The sequence below is a fragment of the Chiloscyllium punctatum genome, chromosome 42 (assembly GCF_047496795.1).
Source record: "Chiloscyllium punctatum isolate Juve2018m chromosome 42, sChiPun1.3, whole genome shotgun sequence".
NCBI lineage: Eukaryota > Metazoa > Chordata > Chondrichthyes > Orectolobiformes > Hemiscylliidae > Chiloscyllium > Chiloscyllium punctatum.
This window is the reverse complement of record NC_092780.1, coordinates 3,840,175-3,853,938: the sequence shown is the minus strand read 5'-3', so window position 1 is coordinate 3,853,938 and position 13,764 is coordinate 3,840,175. Positions and strand designations below refer to the sequence as shown.

The window sequence follows — 13,764 nt, the reverse complement described above, 5'->3', positions numbered from 1 at the left end:
TTTTGCAAGCTAAAGAGCAGCATCAAAACGGGTCTCCATTTGTGATGTCTGTTGCATCTCTAGTCGTTTTCATTATAGACACTTATCAAAGTGGGCAGGAGTAGGGAGTGAAGACTGGACCCTTCAGAAAACTCACTACACCTACTGTCCAAACCTTCACAGTTAACTAGCTGGGGCTCAGGGCATTACTGCCTTAGAAGCTTGTGGATTTGAGCTCCATCCCTGGGACGTTAGCTCAAAATGCAGGCCGCTGTCCCCAGTGCCAGTGCCGCACTGTCAGAGGGGTTCTCTTTCAGGTAATACTTTAAATCAAGGTCCCATCAAAAACAGAGTGTTCCAGGCCAACATTTATCCCTCACCTATTGTCACTAAAACAGGTGATCACTTTCCCGTGTGTGGGATCCTGCCTCTGGTTTTCTTTGTTACAATAGTGGCCCCTCTTTGCTGATTGTGAAGCCCTTTGAGAATAACATTTTAATTGTTCACACGATGTCTTGATTTGTAGCTGGATCTCGGTGTAAAACAGGTCATTCTTTGATATCCTTTTATTTTTCAGCAACAAGTTGCCCCAATAGCTCTGAGCTCTTGCAATCAGCAGAGCCACTTCCACAAACAGCCTCAACATGACTTACATGGAAGAGAATCTCCTGGCGTCATTAATGTCCCGATAAACCTTCAGTCATGGAGATTTAATGACATAAGTAAGGACGAGGGTACAATATTTGTTTTGAAACTCCACCTTGCCACTGATATTTCCCACAAATTCACAACGTCAGGGACCTGAGTTCGAACCCAGCCTAGGGCAACTGTCCTTGTGGAGGTTGCATGTTCTCCCCGTTTCTGTATGGGTTTCCTCTGAATGCTCGGATTTCCTGCCACAGTCCAAAGGTTAGGTGGATTGGCCATGGTAAATGTGGGGTTACGGGGATAGGGTAAAGGTATGTGTCTGGGTGGGACGCCCTTTGGAGGGTGAGTGAGGATATGACAGGCCAAATAGCCTCCTTTCACACTAGGGATTCTATGAAACTGAAGTACCATCAATCTTCGCGAGCAAGTGGAAAAACATTGACCGAAGCTGAAGGTCACAGAAGTTGATTCTATTGGCTAACCATTGCTCTGCTGCTCACACATAAAGGTGACCCAACCATTCAACAGGGACTTAGGTTTTCTCTATCAATATTCACAATGTAGCAGCTGTATGCAACAATAACACGCATGCTTTCGCATAAAACCTTGAACATTGTAAAACGTCCCAAAGGTCTGTCATAGGAGGGTCGTCAGGCAAATTTGACAGCCAAGAGACATATGGAAATATAAGGTTAGGTGATCAAAGAGGTAAGTTTATGGAGTGTTTTCAAAGAGGAGTGAGAGGTAGAGGTAGAGGCTGAGGGAGGGAATTACAGAGCTTGGGACTCAAGCAGCTTAAGCACGACTACCAAAAGCAAGGTGATGAAAATGGCTGGTTGGATAAGAGGCCGGGGTAGATAGATCTTGCAGAGTTGTGAGGCTGGAGCAGATTTCAGAGATTGGAAGAAGTTAGGCCAAGGAGGGATTTGAAAACCAGGATTAGAAGTTTAAAGTCAAAGTGCTGCCAGAGTAGGAGCCAGTGTCGGTCAGAGAGCACTGCAAGAACTTTGTATGGATTAGGATTCAGGCAGCAGACACTTGGAAGGTAGGAGGTTGGAGGCTCACCAGGACACCACTGGAATACAAAGAAATAAATACTGTGGATGTTGGAGACTTGAAATAAAAGGGCAAGTGCTGAAGAAACTCAGCAAGACTGGTCATATCTATAGAGACAGGGTGTGGTTAATGTTGCATGTTCATTATGAATCTTCTTTGGAAAAAGAGAATTGGAATAGTTGGGTCTAGCAGTAAGATGAATAGTATCGCATGGGACTAAAAGGTATCAAACTCACAAACTCTACTTCCAAGCAACACCCATCACAGGAAGCCCACAAACATGCTGCATCTAAACACGTTCTTGAATGTTCCAGGAACGGGTTGTTCATTCTATCTTTGCTACTCTGTTACTGAAATAAGCAATGAATGTTAATTGATTCAAAGTTGGTTTCGCAATTCGACAGTCCAACACTTTGTTGTAGTAAAGACTGCAGTCACAACTCCACATCAGACTGTGTTCAATCCAGTCAATATCTCAATTTAGATCATTTGAGTGACGAGATATCATTGCATGCCAAGGACGTGGGCAGATTCACAATAACGCAAAGTATATCATTCCAACTTGGTCCTCATATCCTGCCTGAGGCTGCTGGCTCTTCCTGAGGCGCAGGGGTCTCGTCACTGGTTTCGACATCATTTGCCTGAATGTGAGAGGGTGAGCTGGCCATAAACAGAAAACATATGAGTCAGTTCCTGAGCAATCTGATAGATTGAATCACATTCCAGCAGTTTATAACACTAGTCTGTCAGAATTCATCAACCCACTGGACCATTGGTTTGCATTGTGGAGAACTGCAAACTGCTGCTTTAATTCCCGATAACAAACGAGGAAGATGTTTCCTTTCAATAGAGAAGGAAATTCAGTCCAACAGCTGCTTGCCTATGTCAGCCTGTGGATGATGTGGAGGATAGGGTGCAGACAATCATTTCCTGCTCACTTGGTCACAATCTTTGCCTGTGCACTGAATGGGAGACATGGTGGTGCAATGGTTATATTACTGGATAAGCAATTCAGACTCCCTGGACTATTGATCAAGAACATATGAGCTCAAATCATTAATTAGAAATTTGAATATAGCTTTAAAAACGTGGAAGATTAAATGCTGACTCTTATGCCATACGAAACCAAATGGATTTGCCATAATTACCCAATCAGTATGGGACTCTAGTCCCACATCAACTCTAAATTGTCCTCTGAAGTCAGTTCCTCAAAACAATAGCTGCTGACCTGGCCAGTGATACCAACCTTCTGGGAATGAATATTGTTTTAAATCTGGAGGGAAATTTAAAATGACAGAAGACAGTACACTTGTTGATGATTGAGAGAAAGTGAGCACTGCAGATTTGGGCCACCCCCCTCATTCCTGATCAAGAGCTTATGCTCGAAACGTGGATTCTCCTACTCCTCGGATGCTGCCTGACCACCTGCGCTTTTCCAGCGCCACACTTTTCGACTTGTTGATGATTATCCTCCATTTTTTTAGACAAGCATGTCCTTGATTTGTTTTTTTTTCTCTACTGGTCTGACACTAACAGAAATATGATTCAAACCTGGACCAATGATTCTGTGTCAGTGCTGTGCAGCATGTTACAACAATAATCACATTGTCACCTAATTTGTTATTAAGTAACTACATGTCTACTTATTTTTCTTTTCAGTTTTCCCTCTCCTTTATCCAAGCTTATCAGCTGATACCAACTTAGCTCAGTGTGTCTCAATTGGGTCAGGTTTCTGAATCAGAAGGCTGTATCCCACACTATGACCTATTCAGGCTGACTCTTTAGTGAAGCTCTGAGGGGGTGCTGCAATATCAGAGATGCACTCTTTCACGTTAAACAGAGGTTCTGTCCATTCTCTTCGGCAGATGGAAAATACCCCTTGGCACTATTTTGAAGAAGAGCAGGGGAGTTATTTCTTGTCTTTTAGAAACTATTTAACCTTCAACAAAAACGTGAAAGCAATTGATTTGGTTCTTATTACGTTGCTGTTTCTGGAAGCTCATTGGCAGCTGCTGCTTTTCCGACATTACTACATTCATTAGCATCCTGAAGAAGTACTACCCTGGCTATAAAGGAGTTTGGATGTCCTGAGGTTGTGAAAAGTGCCTTATAAAGGCAAATCTTTCTTCCTAGGGTGAGATACAGTTCATCAGACACGTGAACTCTACTAGCTTGCTGACAATGGCTGAATTACAGCACACTGCACACTAGCCCAACCAGACTCGAAACTGCATGCATTTCCCAACAGCAACAAGAAGTAGGAGCAATGGCTAATATTGACATTTTCAATCTTTACATGCCAACTCAGAAAGAAAACTTCCAAGGGAAAAGCCCCCTCTGCGATTAACAAAACAAAAGTTCAAGATAGCATCAAACTTTAAAGAAATAGCATATCATTACATAAATTTACTCAAAGGTGGGTGGCAGGTCAGAAGATTGGTCTTAATATAAAAAATAGCAAGGAATGACTAAAATGTTAATGAGGCCACAATTGTTGTAAGGAAAGCTTGCTAGAAATATAAAAATAGACAGTAAAAATTTGTACAGATATTTAAAAAGGAAAGGAGTTAACAATGTGAACATTGGACTTAGAGGAAGTGAGTCTGGGGAATTAATAATGGAAATAAGGTGGCATTCTTTAGTACAGAGAACGTGATAACATTTCAAAAGCGACTGTATTTTACAAAAAGAAAAGCAGAGAGGCTTCAAGAAATGTACAATAATCAAGGCGATGATACCAACAGGTTGTTAGTGCTATGGCTGACAAATGCCTGGCTCCTCCTAGATTTTATCCTAAGGTGTTAAAAGAAGTGACTACTGAGATGGTTGATGTGTTGGTTTTAATTTTTCGAAATTCCCCTGGTCTTGGGGGGAATTCTACTAGATTGGAAGATAACTAATTTATTCAAAGAGGGAGGAAGAAGGAAAATTGGAAATTGTAGACAAATTGGTTTAATGTCTGTCATAAGGAAAATATTAAAAGTTATTATTAAAGGCATTATAAAAGTTCGAGGTAATCAGGCAGAGCTTTGTGAAAAGGAAATCATATCTAGTCAATTTATTGGGTTGATTTGAACAAATAATGCGCTTGGATAAAGGGGAATTGGTGGATGTACTTCAACTTTCAGAAGGTATTGATAAGGAGAAACATCAAAGGTTATTGTGGAAATTAAAAGCACATAGTCTATGGGTTAACATACTGACATGGATGGAAGATTGGCTGATGAACAGGAAGCAGGGAGTAGCCTTAAATGGTCATTATTTTAGTTATCAAGATGTGATGAATGGTGATGCCGCAGGGATTTTTTTATAACTTATATAAATGACCTGGATGAAGGAACTGAAGGTATGGGTTGATAAATATGCTGATGGCACAAGGAAAGATCACAAAATATGTTGTGAAGAGGGCATAAAGAGGTCCAAAGAGTATAGATAAAGTGACTGAGCAAGGATCTGGCAAATCTTTTATATAACCTGGAAAAATGCTGAATTGTCCATTTTGGCAGCAAGACTGAAAAAGGAACATACGTAGCATTCTGAGTTGCAGAGGGATGGATCACAAATGATTCATATGTAAGTACGGTAAGTGGAAAGTTAATAGACATGATAATTTATTGCAAATGTAACTAAATACAAAATTAGGGAGGTTATATTTCAGTTGTATGGGCACTGGTGAGACTTTGCACAGTGTTGCTCTCTTTATTTAAGGAAGGATGTAAGTGTGTTGGAAGGTGTTGCGAGAAGGTATACCAGACTAACAGGTGGGTTCTCTTATGAGGAAAGTTGGGATAGGGTAGACTTGGATCAGTGAAGCTTACAAGAGATAGTGAGTCCTGAGGGTTCCTAATAGGGTTAATGTTGAAAGGATGCTTCCTCGTGTGGGAGAATCTAGAAGTAGAGGTCATGAGTTAAAAATAGATGGCTTCCCGTTTAAGACAGATGAAAATATATTTTTTCCCCAGAGGACTGAGATGTAGAGAAAGGACTGAAAAGGTAATGGAAGCAGAATCTTTGAATATTTTGAGGCAGAAGTGAATAGATTCTTGGTAAACTTGGGGCAAAGGAGAATTGACGTTACAATCAGATCAACCATTAATTGCATCTGGATAAGGATACAAATCAGAATTCCCATCTGATTAATTGGAGTTGTAGAAGTAAGTGGCATGGAGAGGTGAATATAAACTGACTGCCGATATGATATCAGTGGATTTGTGGCCCTATACAATTGCAATCATTCCTTAGATCAAGCAGTCTTACAGTATAGAAGGAGGTCATTAGGCCCATCATGTCTTTATTACTTCTTTGAAAAAGTGATCCAATTTCTTGCCCTTCTCTTTCCCCATAACCGCAAATTGTATTTGTCCAATTCAATTCTTGAAAGTTACTATTGTATCTGTTTTCACCGTCCTATAAGGCAAGGTACTGCAGATTATGACAGCTCGATAAGTAAAAGAACTCTTACAATTTTCCCTCTGGTGCTTCAGCCAGTTAACGAGTGAATTTGCTTGGTTACTGCCAAGGTAGTGTAAATTAATGGTCCCCTTTCCCACCTCCCAGCACTCGCAAGACATTGATTACCTTCCGCATTCGTAGCCCACAGCCTCTGCGTCCTCCCTAAGCAGAACACTCTTTCTGCACATGGCATTTTCCAAGATAGCCTTGTTGACAGAGAATGGAGTGCGACCCTGAACACAAGACTCAATCTGTGCCGGAGGCAGCTGGGTCTGCAGGAAGAGGTGAAGCTGGCTGTCGGACAGAAAGATGGTCGTGTGGAGAACCCTAAAATTAAAAAAACTTCATTTATGTATAGCATTTTACCAGTGTAAGACATCACAAAATCTTAACAGCCAAATAAATGCTTTAAAGGTGTCATCATTGTCATAACACAGGGATACACAGCAGCCAGGCATGTTCCCATAAATGGCAATGTCATAGTACCCAGTCTGTTTTCTTTTACAATGTTGTTTGAGGGTTAAATGTTAGCCTTGACACCAAAGGGAACTCAATATTCTTAAAAGTAGTAAGGTGGATCCTCACCTTTTATATCTCATCCAAAAGGCACCATAGCTATTTCGAAACAGACTTCCCCTGCTGAGGTAGAGGTGAATGTGTTTCCCGTGTCATTAACAGGATTAAACCATGCCAGCAAGGTTTTATGAAAGGCAAATCATGCTTAACAAATCTACTGGAGTCTTTTTTGAGGATTTAACTTATAGAATATTAAAAATGGGAGAACCAGTGGACATAGTAAGATTTTCAGAAGGCTTTTGATATGGTCCCTCACGAGAGGTTAATTAAAGCACAAGGAATTTGGCATGGATCATGAACTGATTGACAGACAGGAAACAATGTATGTGAGTGGCAGGGGGTACTTACACCTTAGCTATTTTTATATATATATATATAGATAACCTGAATAAGGGAGCCAAATGCAACATTTCCACACTTGATGATGACATTAAACTGGATGGGATTGTGAGTTCTGAGGAGAATTCAAGGAGGTTTCAAGATGATTTAGATTAGTTGAGTGAGTGGGCAAACATATGGCAGGTGCAGCAAAATGTGAAATTATACATTTCAGTGTAAAAAACAGAAGAGTATTATCTAAATGGCATCCTTGTACACCAATCAAGAAAATAGACAGGCAGATGCAGGAAGGCAAATAGTATAATGACCTTCACCATAAGGGGATTCCAAAAAAGGGATTGTGTAGTTGTTCAGGGACTTGGTGTGACCACACCTGGGATATTGCAGTTTTGGTCTCCCTTCTTAAGAAAGGTTGTATTTGTCACAGAGAGAGTGCAGTGGAGGTTCACCAGGCTGAAACAGGGGACAGCAGGACTATCCTGTGAGAAGAGATTGGTTTGACTGGAACTATATTCAATAGATTGATTCCAGAGAGGAGGTGCTCTCTGCCATTTCCCAATAGGTGCTGTTTGACTACCTCAAATGTGGCTTGTGGTTGATGGACACCAGTATCAGTCTACTATTTTCACCCAGAACCTGACTTCCTTCTGGCTTGGAATGCTGTGAAAAGGATTACTGCAAATGAGGGAGTTTTACAGTCACTTTGCACTTGAAATGGACAGCATCGCAATTTACAAGGTGCAGTGCAGTGCTAGAGAGCTTGTTGGGGGAGTTGGTGACAATGGTTTTTACAAAAGGGGAAGGGTAAAGGAAGTGGTCTAAGATAAGGTGAAAGCTGGGACATTTGTGCAACTTGAGAGGAAGTTTGCAGAAAAAAAATCAGGACAGTCCAGAACATCTGGTAATCCAATGTGTAGGTGATTGCAAATAGAAAAAGCAAATCATCTTGCCCTTGTGAATGATGATCTAAACAGAACTGATTTAAATCCTACATGCTGTATCCCAGAATCTGTTGATGTGAGGATTGTGTCATTCAGACTGTCTGCAAGTGCTTTCCTTATTTGGAATAGCAGACAGACCCTGATAAGATCATTTCCCATTTGGCTCAAGTGAACTATAACGCACTTAGCAACACTGGGGCATATCGGTAGCTAGGCGTCAGGGAAGCTGATCTCATATCTGTCTGATAGACATCCTGATTCACACAGTCAGCTCCACAACTAAAATTAAAGGAACCTGCTCAATCTTAGTTAGACTGCTTCAGTACACACAGTGGTTTCAGTACACATGGTGGATCTGTACTCTGTTCACAAAGCACAAGAAAATCGCTTTTCAGTTTAATTTAATTCTCCAGTCTTCCCTATTGCTCTGTTGAAGCTGTTGATTCCTATATGTACCAACCAACAAATCACCCCTCATGCCCAAGTCTGAACAGTATGATATTTAAACAGGAGGGCGTTGTATCTTAGATTGCCAGCTCTGCCTGAGGGTATTCCTCAAGGATGCCCCCGACAGCCGAACAGCCATTTTCCACCATGTACAGAATTGCCACAATTCTTTTGTTTTTAGGTTAAATGTGAAGGTGGTGTGTTCAGTGTTAATTGACTCACCACCCTGTATAGTAAGATGAAAGTGAGGACTACAGATGCTGGAGATCTGAGTCAAGATTAGAGTGGTACTGGAATCATTCCTGATGAAGGGCTTTTGCCCGAAATGCCAATTTTCCTGCTCCTGGGATGCTGCCTGACCTGCTGTATTTTTCCAGCACCACTCTAATCTTGACCCTGTATGGTAAGAAAGCTTGCTGGACTGCAAGCCAATCATCTTGGTAAAAACTGATCGGTGAGTTTCCTTGACAGTGCCAGAAGATGCTAGCTAATCATAGCTTCTAAGTCCTGAAGACTGTCAGTCAAGGCCTACATTTCAGGGGATCCAACGATGAGGAGGTGAGTGCTTCTCAAGGTGGGGATCAGGAGGAGAGGGGTTAGGTGGTGGAGTCACAGAAAAACAGGACAAATGAGGAAAAGCAGCCACTTCTCTCACCTGCTAGGAAGTAGATATTTGGAGAAGTGGCAAGGTAAGGCTGTATGCGGACACTGATTGACCACTTCAGGGTCATATCTGCTGGCAAGTCAAGTAAGTTTCTCGGTGTAAATTATACCCGTCTCTATCACTTCTTCTGGTAGCTCCATTCCAAACGCGGAGCAGCCCTATTGGCCCTCGGGTCTCTTTTAAATCTTTCCCATCTCATGTTAAACCTATACTCTCCAGTTTTGGACTCCCCTCCCCTAGGGAAAACACTTTGGATATTCATCTTATCTAAGCCCCTCATGATTTTATAAAGCTCAATAAGGTCACCCCTCAGCCTCCAATGCACCAGAGTAAGCAGTCCCAGCCTATCCTGCCTCTCCTTATAAATCAAACCCTCCAGTCCGGCCACAAACTTGTCTGGATTGTTGACTTGCGATGCAGAATGACACCAATATTCCACAGATTCACTACCATCAGAAAGAAGAAATTCTTCCTTATCATTGATTTAAATGTGTGACTCCTTATTCTGAAATTAAGCCCTCTGGTCCCAGACATTTCCAGAAGACGAAATAATCTTTCCATATCAACCCTGTCAAATCCTCTTATAATCTTGCATGCTTCAATAAGGTTGCCTCTCACTCTTCTACATTCCAATTAGTACAGGCTCAATCTACTCACACTCGCCTCAAAAGACAGTCCCTCCATACCTGATATTAGCTCAGTAAATAGTTGGACTGCATCCAGTATATCTTTCCTTAGATATGATTTGGAGATGCCGGTGTTGGACTGGGGTGTACAAAGCTATGATTTTTAACTTTCCTTAGATAAGATGCCTAAAGCTGTTAATGGCGTTCCAGCTGACTCATGCTTTGTGTAGCTTTAGCAAAATCTCCCAACTTCTATACTTTTTGGGGTGGCACGGTGGCCCAGTGGTTAGCACTGCTGCCTCACAGCACCAGAGACCTGGGTTCAATTCCTGACTCAGGCAACTGTCTGTGTGGAGTTTGCACATTCTCCCCGTGTCTGCGTGGGTTTCCTCCGGGTGCTCCAGTTTCCTCCCACAGTCCAAAGATGTGCAGGTCAGGTGAATTGGTCATGCTAAATTGCCCATAGTGTTAGGTAAAGGGGTAAATGTAGGGGAATGGGTGGGTTGCGCTTCAGCGGATTGGTGTGGACTTGTTGGGCCGAAGGGCCTGTTTCCACACTGTAAGTAATCTAATCTAAAGGCCAATTTGCTTTCTCTATTATGCCTTGAACTTGGATGCTTGCTTTTTGTGATTGACAAGTTTAACTGGTCATTAGAAAGACAATGGACTTACGGAAGAAACCCAGCAGGCCATCAGATAGCCAATCATACCAACACTAAGCAGAAAGAAAGAAGGGAACACTCTCAACACACTGGAAAGGAAAGCTCTGGAAGGACTCAGGATATACAGAAATATTGTATTCCCACCAGCAGACAAAGGGTGCATGACTGTCATCTTGAACAGAACACAATACATTGAAAAAGCAAACATACTACTCACAGATACCGACGCCTACCAACAGGTAGCAATGGATCCGACTCCACAGCTAGAAAACCGTATTACAGCAACACTGAGCAAACTTCACACAGGTGAAATTAACAAGATAGACCTGCAGAGAATGTAACTTGAAGGATCCAACACACCCCACTTCCACGGATTACCAAAGGTACTAAACAAGGGGCCCCCCCCTCAGGCCCACAGTCTCACTTCCTGGTACACCAACATACAGACTAGCAAAGGCACTGCGATGCAAACTGAAGCACCTAGTTGAAGACTCAAGCCACTCCATCCACTCCACCCAGGAATTCCTGAACATCATCAAAGACACCAAGGTAGAGGATGACGAGGTCATGGTTTCCTTCGACGTTATGGCCCTATTCACATCAATTAACATCAGCCTGGCCAAAGAAACACTGGCCTCACTGCTAGACAAACCAAGGGCACAAACACCAGACAGCACCAACTCCATCAGCAAGGACAGCATCCTCAAGCTAGTAGATTTGTGCCTCACAACCCACTTCACCTTCAACGATAAGATCTACAAACAAATCAATGGGACTCCCATAGGATTACCAATATCAGGACTGTTAGCAGAAGCAGTAATGCAGAGATTAGAACAAATAGCCCTCCCCACGATCCAACCCAAACTTTAGGTCCGCAATTTGGATGACACCTTTGTCATCACGAAATGCAACAAATTAGAAGAAACCCACATTCACATAAACAACATCTTTACCAGTATAAAGTTCACCAAAGATGAAGAGAACAACAACAGACTCCACTTCCTAGATGTCACAGTGGAATGAAAAACCAATAGAGAGCTACAGACCTGAGGCTACAGGAAATCCACACACACTCAACTAAAGGAGCAATCATCCCAACACCCACAAACAGAGCCGTATCAGGACATTATTTAAACGAGCCATAACATGATGCAGCACCCAGGAACTATGAGAACATGAGGAAAAACACATATACAATGTATTCAGGAACAGTAGGTACCCGATAAGCACAGTCCGCCGATTCCTACACATCAGACCTAAACAAGAACTCTCGCTCAGAAACTCTAGCCACCCTGCCATACATTACAGACATCTCGGAGATGACGACAGGACTACTCCGGCCCCTAGGCATCATGGTAGCCCACAAACCTACCACCACACTGAAACATCTCCTGATGAATTCAAAGGACCCCATACCAACAACCAGCAGAACAAAAGTCATACACAAAAATACCCTGCAAGGACGGAAACAAACGTTACAATGGACAGAGAGGCAGGAAACTAGCCACCATGATACATGAGCATCAACTAGCCACTAAAAGACATGACCAACTATCACTAGTATCCATACACACTGACAAAGAGGGACATCAGTTTGACTGGGACAATACGTCTATCCTGGGACAGGCTGAACGGGAATTCCTACAGGCCTGCTATACAAAACTGGAACTCCATTAACAAACATATCGATTTGGACCCCATTTAACAACCTCTCAGAAAAAGAGCTGGAAATGATATCACCCACCACAGTAAATCAAGACAGATAAATAGCAAGCAGGATAGAACACCAGTGCTACATCAGAGGCTCATTGACGATGTTACTGAGCATGGTGATGAAATGTCTGACAACAAATCTACCAGCTCAGCAAGCAAACTTACAACCTTAACTAGTCATTATCACACTGTCATTTGTTAGACCTTGCTGTGTGTAAATTGACTGCCATGATTCCTACATTACAACAGTGATGACATTGCAGAAAGTACTTGATTAACTGTAAAGAATAAAATCCTCCCTGTCCAGGATTCTTTTACTCAGTTTAATATCAGCAGCAAACACAACTGACAAATTCTACTGATTATTTCTTCAAACTTGTCTGTCAGTAGGTGGAGCACATCTGCCTGAAACTTGTTTTCACTGTGCAGTATAGATCAAACACTAAAAATGAATTAGTGTCAGGAAACAGGCGTAGGAGGAGTATCCTGAGTATTAAACATAAGTTATGTTGATGCCTCAGGGAAATTGGATTAAGTATATAGTTTCATAGTCCATGCACATAATGTAGGTTTAAGCAGAAGATTTAATGTCCCCTTCAGTTTCACTTTTCTAAATATTAACTTGCTGATGGATACTATCTAGTCAGAATATCAACACTCACCCAAGTCATAATACTCAGCATTCTTGAGATATGAGACCCGAAGCATTGGAAACTCCAGTACCTTCCCCTAACTGGTAAATATATTTCCCCTATTTTTCTGCTCCTCCTTTGAAGACCCTCACTGGGTTCATCTGTACTAGTGTGGTATGCTCTCATATAATACCTTAAATGGCTATTTTCCACATGTAAGATCAGACAGGAAAGTCAGTGAGATACTTGACCACGGGAATAAACATACTCACCAGTATATCTCAAAAAGATATGGTGGATTTTTCCCTCTCTGACCTAAATATAGCCAACCTTTTATTAGTCTAGCTGAAAGTGTGGTTACTAATGTCGGGAGTTACCAATGACAGTTCCCTACACACGTGAGAAACAGTAAGATGGACTTGGTAGTCTATTCCAGAGAGTTGTGGAGGCAACATCACTTAAAATATTTAAAAGTAAGGTAGTTAGGATTTTGAAAGATAAAGCATTGAGAGCTATGAAGAGCTGGCATGTAGGAGGAATTGAGACTTGACAGAGATCAGCAAATATCTTAGAGGCTGAAGGGCTGAATGGCCCCGTACTGCTCCTATTTCCCAGGTTCTTATGTACACATGTCCCCGGCCCCAATGTGTGTGTCTCCTGCAGCAATCACATTAGTCAAAAGGAGTTTGAAGTGAAAGTAAGATCTATAATCAAAGGAACATTACTTTTGCCTGCAGCAAGGCAGGAAGTATCAGGCAGTGAAGGAATTAATGATGTTTTACAGTGCCTTTTTACAGCTATGAGAGCAGGGACACCAAAGGCACTGATACACAATGGAACCAAACCTTCCTCAATCACAGCAAGAAAATTCTATGTAAATCCTTTGGATTATTCTCCTCTCTGTGTTTCTTGTATATCTGTAACATTTATCGGAAGAGAAGGAGGTCCTTATACCCCTTTAACCTGTTTGGCCACTCTCTGAGACTACGGCTTATCATAGAAACTCTATTGTGTGGAGGCAGGCCATTC

At 41.9% G+C, this 13,764-nt stretch overlaps 1 protein-coding gene across 4 annotated transcripts in view; it reads right to left on the bottom strand.

The window, feature by feature from the left end:
• Positions 1 to 530: 530 nt before the first annotated feature.
• Positions 531 to 13,764, bottom strand: part of LOC140465654 (sorting nexin-11-like) — a 132,443-nt gene continuing 119,209 nt past the window's right edge. For all 4 annotated transcript variants that reach the window (XM_072561241.1, XM_072561240.1, XM_072561243.1 and 1 more), the window contains 2 exons: positions 6,262 to 6,462; positions 531 to 2,343 (listed from right to left, as the gene is read on the bottom strand). In XM_072561241.1, the coding sequence (XP_072417342.1) occupies positions 2,253 to 2,343; positions 6,262 to 6,462 (292 nt within the window). In that variant the 3' untranslated portion in view covers positions 531 to 2,252. The remainder of the gene's footprint in view (positions 2,344 to 6,261; positions 6,463 to 13,764) is intronic.